Here is a 13,548-nt window from a genome sequence, read left to right as displayed (position 1 = left end):
ACCTAAGATGGTCAGAGATGATGTGTCAATCATGCAAGCCATCCATAAGTGAGTTGTTCAGCATGCAGGAGACAAGAATGCCACGTGTCATACATGTAGACGGTGGCGCTAATTGGTTTGGCGCCTACACTTAAGGCTTGTACATGGTCGCCAATTTGAATGGCGCCCCCATGGAGTCAGTCCTCGAAACCAAGCATTTAGAACTAGCCTTGCATGCATGTACCCTATGGTGTCGCCAATTTGAATGGCGCCCCCTCTTTATTATTGTACATGGTCGCCAAATGAGGTGGAGACACCATGCAAACACAATTTTTTATGCTCTCCTCCATTTGCCTATAAATTCATCCAATTTGAATGGCGCCCCCTCTTTATATTTAGATGAGCATTCTACCGAAGATGCTTGAATAATCAAAACTAGATGTTACATTATGTTGTTTCTAGGATCCTTTTTATTTCCCGAAGGTAGTGGTTCTAGCATGCATATTATGTACTTACCTTTACTTAGACATATAGATAGAATAGGTAGTTACAGTTGGGGATCAGCATGTCTAGCCTATCTCTATAGTTCGTTGTGCAAAAACTCCCACAAAGACAAATCTACATTTTCTGGATGTGCTGTTTTGCTACAAGCATGGGGATGGTCAAGACTACCGTCTCTAGCACCGGTCAATAACAACCCCTTCACTTTTCCATATGCAAAAAAGTAAGTTGTTTAAATTGCTATATCTTTACTTACTTCCTTACAGTTTAGTACCCATAACTAATTTATTTTAACTTTTTGGTGTAGATGGTCGGCACGTGGTATGAATTACAGCAGATGTCCGAGACACTGTATTACTCAGTATCGCAACCTGTTGGATCACCTTCGATCGACAGACGTAAGCAAAATAACTTCATTAATTCGTCATATTATGTTGACTTTTTCTACATTCATTTAAATCCTATCGTCTTTAACATTTCAGTTCATTTGGCGTCCATACCTTAATATGGATCATGAGCATCAGGTCAACCCTGAAGACGCAGCCGTATGGACAGCATGCACACCGATAATACGGTTCACAACAGTGGAGATGCACAACATCGATCGTGTGAAGCTGCAGTTCGGTATGGTCCAGAATATCCCAGACCCCCCAGCTAGCCTAGGAGAATGGCATATGCGTAAAGTGAACGACCAATGGAACTACAACCCTTGGAAAACCTTCGCAAGATCAGAGTGTCGCAAGTGAAAGCACCGTCATGACCATGTCTTAACTGACGCAGTCATGCCAAATGAGGTAAAACCAAGTCGTACTTATATGGCTTGGTACAGATCGGTTGGATTTCAATTCATCACCGATGATATGTACCTCTACGACCCACGCCAGACAAGTTACACACAAGAAGGATCAACATCTAACCCCCAACAACATTCTCAGCCCGGTTACTCACAACCACCTATCCGTCAAACTTTCCCTTCCACAAACACACAAACATACAACCAAAACATGCCATTCACCCAACCCCAATACCAAGAACATCCCCCATACCACCACCAACAAATGGACCATCAACCTCAGACCGAACATCGCTTCGCACCCACACCATCACCCTACCAAAGTCGCCTTAGCCAAAACACTAACCGCCCCATCACCTACCGTAGCCAAGAACCCCAAACATCACAATACCAAAACATCCCACAACCATATGTCTTCCAAACACCCCAACAACCTTTCCAACCTTTCCTAGACCCATCATTGTCACCCATGTCTCCCTTCAACCGTCCCGGTCGCCCATCCATGAGTCAACCACACCCCAACTTCTCTGGCATGGGTCATGAGCTCAGCTACGCCGGTACACCATCATTGAATACTGAAGACTATGCTGAGTTGGCTGAATACCTCAACGGATCTTCTCCTGTAGGAGGTAATGACGCTCCTGGACCATCAGATGAACAAACACCGGTGCAGAATCGTCAACGTGGGTTAGGGCCAAGGGTTAGGGTAGCTAGGGGATGTGGGACCGGAGGTCGGTTAGGTGATCCCGGTCATCACCATTAGGATTCTTTGTGTAAAATCCAAATTTTATTAATATGAATTCGTATTATATCAAATTTATCTTTGTGTAAACTCCAAACATTAGGTTTCTTTGTCTAAACTCCATTTTGGCAAAATTCACATACACATGTTTTGACTGAAACTCCATTGAGATGTCTACTTAAATTGTTATGTTGGACAAAATTTCATAATTCTAAAATAAACACATATGATAATACAAAACAATATAGGTCAGATAACAATTGAAATGTCAAAGAGTCCAAGTTCAGGTGCCCATACCTTTCTCATAAAAAATGCAAATGATGCAATTTTTTTGTCCAAATTCATTATCTTGAAAAGATCTAAAACTTTTATGTTGAGGGTTTTATCATTTGAGGCTTTTATCATTCAAACAGAAGGGCTTGAATTTGGTCCCTTTTGGCAAAATTCACATACACATGTTTTGACAGAAACCCTAATTTTGGGTCAAGTTCGCAAGGACCTAACTCACTCATTTTTAATTATTTTGAGGTGGGACCAAGTGAATTGGAAAATTTAAGATGTCTAATTCACTTGTTATGTTGGACAAAAATTCATAACTCTAACACAGACACATGCAATAATACAAAACATTATAGGTCAGATAACAGTTAAAATGTCAAAGAGTCCAAGTTCAGGTGCCCATACCTTTCTCATAAAAATTGCAAATGATGCAAAACTTTAGTCCAAATTCATTATCTTGAAAAGATCTACAACTTTTATGTTGAAGGTTTTGTCATTTGAGGCTTTTATCATTCAAACAGAAGGGCTTGAAGTTGGTCCTTTTTGGCAAAATTCACATACACATGTTTTGACAGAAACCCTAAGTTTAGGTCAACTTCGCAGGAACCTAACTCACTCATTTTTAATTATTTTGAGGTGGGACCAAGTGCATTGGAAAATTTAAGATGTCTACTTCAGTTGTTATGTTGGACAAAATTTCATAACTCTAAAAGAAACACATGAAATAATGCAAGACATTATGGGTCAGATTATAGTTGAAAAACTCATAAGTCCAACTTCAACTGCCCATAACTTTCTCATAAAAAATCCAAATGATGCAAAATTTATATCCAAATTAATTTTCTTGAAAAGATCTACAACTTTCATGTTGGAGGTTTTTTCATTTGAGGCTTTTTTAAGGGAGGCGCCAATTGGATTGGCGCCCCCTCTTAAAAATTACACATAGGCGCCAATTGGATTGGCTAGGGCAGGTGCCCTAGCCAATCCAATTGGCGCCTCCTTGCAATTTTTAAGAGGGGTCGCCAATCCAATTGGCGCCTCCTCCTAAAAGTGGGGTATTTTGGGAATTTTGCTGAAAAGTGGGTTATTTTGGGAATTTCTTCGAAAAAGTGGGTTATCTCGGTAAATTTGCCTCGTAAAATTTGTTTTAAGGATTTAAAATTAAAAATTGATATTAATTTAAAAGAAGTGAAATTTAGATTTAATTAAATAATTTGAATTGAAATCAAAACACATTTAGAATCGGTTTTAAATTGGTTCGAAATCGATTATAAATTTCACTATGATTTTTGTGATAAATGGTTTGATTTTTTATAAATCATAACCATAAAAATGAGTTAATTTACATTAATTGGTTATTCATGCACACCATTTACCAAGATTAGATCAATCTTCACTGTCAGAGGGAGTGGAGTCTCCCTCGTTGGTTATTCATGCACACCATTTACCAAGATTAGAACATTGCCTATTGTAGCGTTTGTTGAGGTGACTTTCACGAGATTGATCGATTATTGTCGAATTAATGTAAAAAGACGACGATTTTGTAGAGATTCGAGATAATTAGATGTCAATTTCCACATATGACGTCAATGTTATGTGATGACACCAAAAATATGAAACGAGATCAAAATAAGATTTCAATGCAAAAAGATTGGGATGAACTTGCAAGATTAACACCTCAATGAATTATGATCATATGCTTCGTGTTTACTACGGTCTCCCCTATTTCTCCGATTGTTAGAGGCGCCTCTTCATTTTGAGTCCCATCATTAATCCCATCATTTAACAATATTTAATTCTTAAAACAGCATATATATATATATATATATATATATATATATATATATATATATATATATATATATATATATATATATATATATATATATATATATATATATATATATACTAAATCAAACATCTGTGTTTTTTGAAATGAATACAAATTAGTTAGAGACGCGTATACTTTAACGCAAAAAAGGACATTAACGAAATGGAAAAATGTCCGAACAATTATTCTGAAAGTATAACTACCTTTATAATTTACAGTATGACAAAAAAAAGTTTTGGATTGTTTAAATAAAATATTTAGTTGGAGTGGAAATAAAACCGACCGCACAGGAAATAGTAAAAGAGCCAAAAAAGACAACGGATTCTATCACTCAACAATAGTGGCTAAAACGTAAATTACTAGAAAAAGAGTGTCTTTTTAGATATAACCAAACAAAAAAGGGTTTGTGAGAAGTAAAAACACGGTGTAGTCTTAATCCATATTGATCTTCATCACAAGCGCGCGAAGGCAGTATCATAAGACATTTGCATTCTCCTGTTTTCTGATTTTTCTCTGACCAACTTGTTTATTCAATTTCGGAACAATTCTTGATGAGTCGATCGATTGAGCAGCCGCCTCCGCCGATTTCGCTATCTGAACATTCATTTCAGAGTTCCAACTCGTCGGTTTCTCCTTCTCTTTTCGGTTTAGCTTTTCTTTTTTGATTGAGTTTTTCTTTTTCTTGCGATCGCGATTACGTACACTTGAAATTGAAAACACAGAGTCACTCTTTTTTTCCTCTGTCACAGTAGGAGTGTGTATTCTGGTAGCAGTTCTCATAGCTTCATGGACCCTGATGTGATCGAGATTCCACCACCACAGCGAACTATCAAGCCGCACAAAGAGGTATCATCGTTCCTCGCTAATCTTTTATTTTTCTGGTTCTGTTCTATTTTAGGTTTACTTCTTAACCTTATATCCATGGTTATTGTTGGTACCAAAACTAGTTGATGTTTTAAAAAATTAATTGGTTCATTTGTTGGGAATTCATTGAACCCACCTTTGAACTGCAATTTAGGACGTATGTTCCGGTTTGCAGCACGTCTTTAGTTCACTTGAGAATGTATATTGCGATAAAGACTGAATGAACTATTCTTGGAGTAAGGGAGAAAGGGAAATAGTATACCATTCAATTCGAAATTAAAGATGAGTACTACTCTGCGGTTAAAGAGGGAGTGAACAATGGTGAGAGCTATGTTTAACGGAATAAAAAAAAAGATTACAATGGGTTAAGATTCAAGAAGAATTCGGAAATGGGACAACATAATTCTGCAATACGCGTAAATAAGGTTGTCAAGCGGGGAAAAGTGGACTGAATTGCTTGTTCCAATTAGCGGAGAGGCTGCGTGTTTTACCAGCATTTCCCCCATTAACTTTCTTTCTTATTGATCAATCAGATGACACTTTGTTATTTCCCCATTATACATAGGAGGATTTTCATCCCCTGACCGATTGATCTGATTGTTTGATGATGACATGTTATTTATCAGTAGTCAATGCCACTTTTATGTGAAGTGAAATGTATGCTGATACTAACTTTGGTTATCAGGGTCAAGGAATTTGCATGGGTTGGTTGAAAATATTCACTTGAAAATTAGTTTCGATAGTTTCTGTTACACTACCTGTTTACCTTGTGTAAATATATCCATTTGACTTATTTACAAAGCACTGCTTTTCTTCCTACTTTTGACTAGGAGATATTCAAATTGACATTGATTGGATTATATCATTTATGTCTTTTACGTACACATCTAAAGCACACCTATGCTCTTAGTTCTAACTTGCCTTGCACTCTTGTTTTTCTAAGATTTAATGGTTTCTCTATGTCTATTATTTTCTTGGATGTCACAACAGTATTTTTCTTCTGTAGGTCATTTTTCGGGATGTGATCGACATCGACAATGATGACGACACAACAGATTTAGTGTTAATTGGTGAAAACATTGTTGAAAGTAATAAGGGGAAGACAACTGAATCTGTTCGCAACGGTTCTGGTGATCATCAAACTATGGTTTGTGAATAAGACGTCTTTCTTGTAGCTGATTGATATTATTGTCTCTAACTTTAACAATGACTAAAATTTTCTTGAAACCATTTTCAGGAAGACTTTGATAATATATATTATCCGCCTGTGATTGACAAATCTGGACCAAGTAGCAGGGTAGAGTCTTCCAATGGTTATACTTCTGTATCAAATAACTTAATCAACATTGATGAGGATGAGTCTGACCACTTGTATGACGATGATGATGATGGCTTCTGTGATATTATTCCGGATGATTATATGGATGTAGATAATTATACTTTACTGCAGGAGCATTTTGACAATGCAAACATACCTCCTGGTATTGAGGCACCTGTTCCTTGGTTGAAGGAATACAATCTAAGTTCTAAGAATGCTGAAAGTAGTTTATTCTATCCTAGCTTTCATATTCCGCAATCTGATTCTAAACATTCTCAAGTTAATGGCTTATTTCAGCCTTCATGGTCATTTGAGCCTATTAAGCCTGAAACCCAAGGACCTGTAGTAGGTAGTTCTAGTGTGCAAAATCACTTATCTTCTCAATTATTTTCTCAAGTTGACCCTAGTAAGAAAATAATTGACGCCACACAGAGCAGGAGACGCAAGTTAAAGTTGGCATTAGGAGTGGAGTCATCTACATCTAGTTTGTCTTTGGGACCTTCTGGTAAAAAGAAGCCTTATTTTTTTGGTTCTTCAACTAACCATGGCTCTGTAGACAACTCAGGGGTCATGAAGCTGCCACATGGAGGTGGTTCACCTCATTGGAAACTACTTGAAAGTGCAAAGAAAGCAGCTGGAACTGGAAGTATCAGTTCACATTATTCAAATTTCTATGGACATGTAGATGGATCAATTCATTTTCCAGGAACTGAATTTGCAAATCCTTGGTTGAATTCTTCTCATTTTAATCCATTTCCAAATTATACAGCTTATCCAGGTTTTTCCAATCCATTTGTTCCTCTTCATACCACACCTGCGCAAATGTTCAATAACCCTTGGGTTCACAATACTGCAAGAGATGGAAATAATGGCACAACTGCTGATAGTGTACTGTTGTGACCATCTCTGATGAAGCCAGAGAAGAAATTCTTGAGAAATTTCAAAACTTTAAGCAATTTGACACTGTTGACGACACTTCAGACCATTACTTTGTTCGCACCAATTCTTCCACGACACAGGTAATTTTTTTTTTATATGTATTTTGTTCCAGTTTTAATCTTAACTATATTGTTTAACCATTAATTTGTTTCCTGAACAGCATTCAAAGAATTGGGTTAAAAGAATTCAGGAAGAATGGAAGTTATTGGAGAAGGATTTACCAGGTAAAGTTGTTTTTTCAGTATTTCTGTCACGAATGGGCTGTAATATTTTCCTTATCATATCACTTCTTGTATTTGTTTTTTTTAAAGCTGGAGGATTTTTATTGTGTGCTTGACTTCATTGTTATTAATATACCTTGGCGGTTTTTGTCAAACCCAAAGGCCATTAGTTTGGCTGCATTTGTTAAGTGTACATCCTTATAAAATAGTTTTTGTCTTTCTTTTGCTTGGTAGAGATAGCTACTTGTTCTGAAGCTGGAGGTTCAAAAATCTGTAAAATAATTGTAAATTGTGTTTTTAATATCATAATGAGCAACCTGTTACTGAGTTTTTGTACAATCTCTAGCTGTTTCTTTGACATTTTCTTTTATTTCTATTAGATTCAATATTTGTCAGAGTTTATGAATCAAGAATAGATCTGTTGAGGGCTGTAATTATTGGAGCAGAGGGAACTCCTTATCATGATGGCATTTTCTTTTTTGATGTTTCCTTTCCAAGTGGCTTTCCCAATGTACCCCCGGTATGTTGTTGAGATTACCGCATCTGACTTGCAGTATTCTTATGTACACTATTTTTAACCTTTAATGCAAAGTCTGACTCAAGGGACATTTTTCAATGCAGCAAGTCTACTACCACTCTGGTGGACTTCGGCTCAACCCAAATTTATATAATTGTGGCAAGGTGTGCCTTAGTCTACTTAACACCTGGTCTGGCAATAAGAATGAGAAGTGGCTCCCAGGTGTTTCAACAATTTTACAGGTCCTGGTCTCTATACAAGGTCTAATCTTGAATACACAGCCTTATTTTAATGAGCCTGGATATGCACGTTTGAGTGGTTCTGCTGAGGGTGAAACTAGATCCCTGCGGTATAATGAAGACACATTCCTCTTATCATTGAGGACAATGGTTTATCTGATAAGAAGGCCTCCAAAGGTTTGATTCTAGAAGCATATCTTGGTTTCAACTCTTTATCTATTCTCATATAACATATTTTGTTTTAAATAGTTTCTTTTGTTAGTTGTCATGTTCACTCATTGCACCACGGCAAAGTGATGCCTAGAAATTCTTCTGACGTGCCTTTTGGTAAGCTTTGGAGAGTCAGAAGAGAATAATGATAGCCATTGTCTTTGCTAATTTATAAAATAGTTTAACATTATAGAACAATCACCTAAGCATAGGCAAATGATATTGAGAATTTTGATTCAGTCCCCTTCAAAATATATATACTTCTAGTGATATATAAGCTAGACATACTGGATCTACGTTATTCACAATTCACAGCAGTCTTTATTTAAGTATCTCTAAGCAATTATTTTAGGTATCCCTAAGCAGTTGTTTAAGTATCCAGTATATATACTAAATCTTCAACTGTTAAACGTTTGTTTCAAGTTTCAACTACGCAGCACTGCAAAATATTATATTCCTATTACACGATACCGTATATCAACCCTATACAATAAATACATAGATCATTAAAGCAAAAGTGGACGAGTCCTTTTATTGACTCTAAGGAAAATGTTTATGAGTGTGTTTTCTTAACTAACAGTCTAACACTCACAATGTACAACACCAAACAAGCCTTATTCCATTAAGTGGGGTCAACTACATGGATCAAATTATGGTCCAAATTACACCATAATCTTCTATCAAAGACCATGTTTCTACCCAATTTATTAATCTCGAGATCTTTTTTAATAGTTTCTCTTATAATTTTTATGTGTCTCTCTCTACCTTAAGTTGTTCGAAATGAATCCTCTCCATCTGATCTACTCCTTACAACAAAATCCTCACCATCTTTTCTATCGTAGGTGCTTTCGTCTAGTCTTACCACACATCCAATGCAACATCCTCCTCTCTGCTACGTTTATTTTATTCTCGTGTTGGCTCTTAACCGTCCAACATTCAGTCCCGTAAAACATTGCAGGTCATACTGCCGTCCGTTAATTTTTTTTTCCTTTAGCTTGAGCGGTACTTTTGTGTCACATAAAATCCCTTGAGGTCCTTCTCCATTTCAACCATCCAATTTTAATTCCATGATTTACATCTCCTTCTATTTCTCCATTGTTTTGTATTATGAATCAAAGATATTTAAATCGGGTGACTTGTGGTATGATATGGTCTTCAACTTTCACCTTTAGGTTAAAAACACTTCTTCTTTTCTGACCTTACTCTTATTTTTTGAAGTGCAAAAACATATATAATATATTAAAAATATTAGAAATAAAAGAAAGACCGAAGTCAAGATACAAAACAGATAGAAGGTACCAAAGGTACCAAACAAATAAATATAGGTTTACATTGTCTTACTTCGGCTTAAGCGAAAGCCATATGTTTTCATGGCTCGTCTCCTCCAAAATCTCAAGAGCATACTTCCTCTGAGAGATCACGTATCGGATTTTGACTTAGCTACTTCAATTCCACGATAACAATTCCTCTAAGAGCATACTTCCTCTGAGTGATTGCGTATCTGATATTGCTTCAGATCATGAATGCCTCTTTGGTCATTTCCTGTGATAACAATGTCATCCATATAATCAACAATATAAATGCATTGGTCTTTAAAACACTGAATGGCCGGCTTCGTTGCGGACCATGCCAAATTCACAAAGATCTGAACTGAATCGACCAAACTCATGCTGTAGAACTATGCTTGAGACCATATAAGGCTTTTCGTAACTTTACAAACAAAGCCACAAGACTCCCCCCGAGCAATGAACCCTGGCGGTTGCTCCAAATAGACCTTGGTTAAATCACCTTGTAAAAAAGCATTTTTGATATCCAACTAATAGAGAGGCTAACTGTGCATAGCTGCCATTGATAAGAAAGTCATATTTGCAATTGGAGAAAAAGTATCACCATAATCCAAACTGAAATTTGAGTATAGCCTTTAGCAACAAAACAAGCTTTCAAGCGATCTATCTGACCATCTGGTCCTACGACAACCAACAATAGATTTCTCTGTAGGTGAGGAGGACACAAGTCCAAGTCTGGTTAAATTCTAGAGTTGTCATCTCATCAATCATAATCTGACACCATCCTAGGTGAGAATGTGTTTCCTGTATAGTTTTTGGAATGGGCACGAAATAGCAGACACAGAAGCATATTGGGAAGGAGCTATGTGATGGTAACTTAAACACTCTAGGCTATCTTCCCCTCAATTTATCACATTAGGTTTCTTTAACTATACACTAAAATTTATTCACTGCTGTTATGATTGATTGGTAAGCCAGGTTATATAATAAGTGATGGGTTTATTTAGTTTTTTTATTTATGTATACTATTGCCTTGTAACTTATAACTTTTGGGATAAAAACTGACTATTTAGGTTATTTTGAGTTTTTCAGAGTTTTGAGGACTTTGTTAAGGGGCACTTCTGCAGGCGAGCTCAGGACATTTTAGTGGCTTGTAAAGCATACAAGGATGGTGCTCAAGTTGGTTGTTTGGTGAAAGGCGGAGTTCAGGATGTTGATCAGGGTGACAAGAGCTGCTCAAAGGAGTTTAAGAATTCTTTAGCTGCATATGTGGATATGCTTGTTAAAGAGTTTACACAAGTTGGAGCCAAGGACTGTGAGAAATTCCTGTCTTCATCAACGGTAAGCAACAAGCCGTTGGAATAGTTGCTACATTTTCTTGATAAACCCAATTTTGAGACTTGCAACAAGCCGTTGGAATAGTTGCTACATTTTCTTGATAAAGGTTTAATTTAATAGAAGGTTTTGTTTTATGTTTACATTGTTGAACCTTGTTATATAGACTCAATGGCCTGCTCATAGTTCTCAATACTGTATATAGTTCGGATGAATTATTAATGCATTCTTAAGATGGCAGAAGATCCATTGTCAATTTATTTTTGTTTATCTCTTTCTTTGCTTATATGTTTAGCTTACATCCTATTAGGAAACCTCTTTAATGTGAATCTGTGTATGAAATAAATCAGATTATTATCTAGTATTAGTATGAGTACCAGTACCAGTAACATTATTAGTATTATTACTATTATTATTATTATTATTATTATTATTATTATTATTATTATTATTATTATTATTATTATGAGTATGAGTATGAGCATGAGTACCATACCGGTAGCAGTATTAGTATTATTACTATTATTATTATTATTATTATTAGTACTACTATTATAATAATTATTATTATTAGTATTAGTATTATTACTATTATTATTATTATTATTATTATTATTATTATTATTATTATTATTATTGTTATTATTGTTATTATTATTATTAGTATGAGTATTACTATTAGTATGAGTATAAGTATTAGTATTAGTATTAGTACTATTATTATTATTATTATTAGTACTATTATTATTATTATTATTATTATTATTATTATTATTGTTGTTGTTATTATTATTATTATTATTATTATTATTATTATTATTATTATTATTATTATTATTATTATTATCATTATCATTACTATTATTATAATTATCATCATTATCATCATTATTATTATTATTATTATTATTATTATTATTATTATTATTATTTATTTATTATTTATTTATTGTTAAAGAGATTTCAAAATCAATTTCACGACTTTCTTGAAGTCAGAAAGAGTTATCTTTTCAATTTTTTAGTAATGGATTTTGAGACTCGCAAGCATTTTGGAAATAAAGTAGAATTTTTTACGAAAATTACCCTGTTTTTCAAGAAAATTCCCAAAATAACTCTGTTTTCAAAAAAAATTCCAAAGTATCCCACTTTTAGGAAGATGCGTCAATCCAATTGGCGACTCCTCTTAAAAACTACAGGAGATGGCCTGTTGAGATAGTCAGACAAATCGGCATAGTCTTCAGTATGCATCGAAGGTGTACCGCCGTAGCTGAGTTCATGACCCATACCAGAGTAGTTGGGTTGTGTTTGACTAATTGGTGGGCGACCGGGACGGTTGAAGGGAGACATAATTGTGAATGATGCGTCGAGGAAAGATTGGAAAGATTGTTGGGGTGTTTGGTAGAGATAAGGTTGTTGGAGGTTTTGGTTTTGTGAGGTTTGAGCTTCTTGGCTATGGTAGGAGGAGGGGCGGTTGGTGTTGAATGATCGTGGGGTGTTCTGACTAAGGCGGCTTTGGTAGGGTGATGTGTTGGGTGTGAAGTGATGTTGAGTCTCAGGTTGATGATCAATTTGTTGGTGGTGGTATGTGATATGCTCTTGATATTGGGGTTGGGTGTATGACATGTTTTGGTTGTATGTTTGTGTGTTGGTGGAATGGAAAGTTTGACGGACACGAGGTTGTGTGTATCCGGTCTACCAATGTTGGGGGTTAGATGTTGAGGTGTTTGGTGTGTAAGTTTGTTGGCGTGGATCGTACAAGTATATATCCTCGACGATGAACCCAATTTTGAGACTTGCAACAAGCCGTTGGAATAGTTGCTACATTTTCTTGATAAAGGTTTAATTTAATAGAAGGTTTTGTTTTATGTTTACATTGTTGAACCTTGTTATATAGACTCAATGGTCTGCTCATAGTTCTCAATACTGTATATAGTTCGGATGAATTATTAATGCATTCTTAAGATGGCAAAAGATCCATTGTCAATTTATTTTTGTTTATCTCTTTCTTTGCTTATATGTTTAGCTTACATCCTATTAAGAAACCTCTTTAATGTAAATCTGTGTATGAAATAAATCAGATTATTATCTAGTATTAGTATTAGTACCAGTACCAGTATTAGTATTATTACTATTATTATTATTATTAGTAGTACTATTATTATTATTATTATTATTATTATTATTATTATTATTATTATTATTATTATTATTATGAGCATGAGTACCACTACCAGTAGCAGTATTATTATTATTATTATTATTATTATTATTATTATTATTATTATTATTATTATTATTATTATTATTATTATTATTATTATTATTATTATTAGTACTACTATTATAATTATTATTATTATTAGTATTAGTATTATTATTATTATTATTATTATTATTATTATTACTATTATTATTATTATTATTATTATTATTATTATTATTATTATTATTAGTATGAGTATTACTATTAGTATGAGTATGAGTATTAGTATGA

General features: G+C 34.8%; 1 protein-coding gene across 1 annotated transcript; it reads left to right on the top strand.

The window, feature by feature from the left end:
* The first annotated feature begins 4,911 nt into the window (after nt 1-4,911).
* LOC127129409 (probable ubiquitin-conjugating enzyme E2 25) lies at nt 4,912-11,310 on the top strand. Its single transcript, XM_051058598.1, has 8 exons — nt 4,912-4,971; nt 5,996-6,136; nt 6,227-7,147; nt 7,195-7,326; nt 7,407-7,470; nt 7,848-7,987; nt 8,089-8,400; nt 10,812-11,310. The coding sequence occupies exons 1-8, from the start codon at nt 4,912-4,914 to the stop codon at nt 11,082-11,084; spliced, it is 2,043 nt and encodes a 680-aa protein (XP_050914555.1). The 3' UTR covers nt 11,085-11,310.
* Nucleotides 11,311-13,548: the final 2,238 nt, after the last annotated feature.

This window comes from Lathyrus oleraceus, chromosome 3, assembly GCF_024323335.1.
Source record: "Lathyrus oleraceus cultivar Zhongwan6 chromosome 3, CAAS_Psat_ZW6_1.0, whole genome shotgun sequence".
NCBI lineage: Eukaryota > Viridiplantae > Streptophyta > Magnoliopsida > Fabales > Fabaceae > Lathyrus > Lathyrus oleraceus.
This window is presented reverse-complemented; position numbering and strand designations above follow the sequence as displayed.

Bases quoted from the DNA above. Each gene is read 5' to 3' on its own strand.
- LOC127129409 (XM_051058598.1), top strand. From the start codon at position 4,912: ATGGACCCTGATGTGATCGAGATTCCACCACCACAGCGAACTATCAAG. The intron at 4,972-5,995 runs GTATCATCGTTC...TTTCTTCTGTAG, and splicing joins CTATCAAGCCGCACAAAGAG to GTCATTTTTCGGGATGTGAT. The intron at 7,327-7,406 runs GTAATTTTTTTT...TTTCCTGAACAG, and splicing joins CCAATTCTTCCACGACACAG to CATTCAAAGAATTGGGTTAA.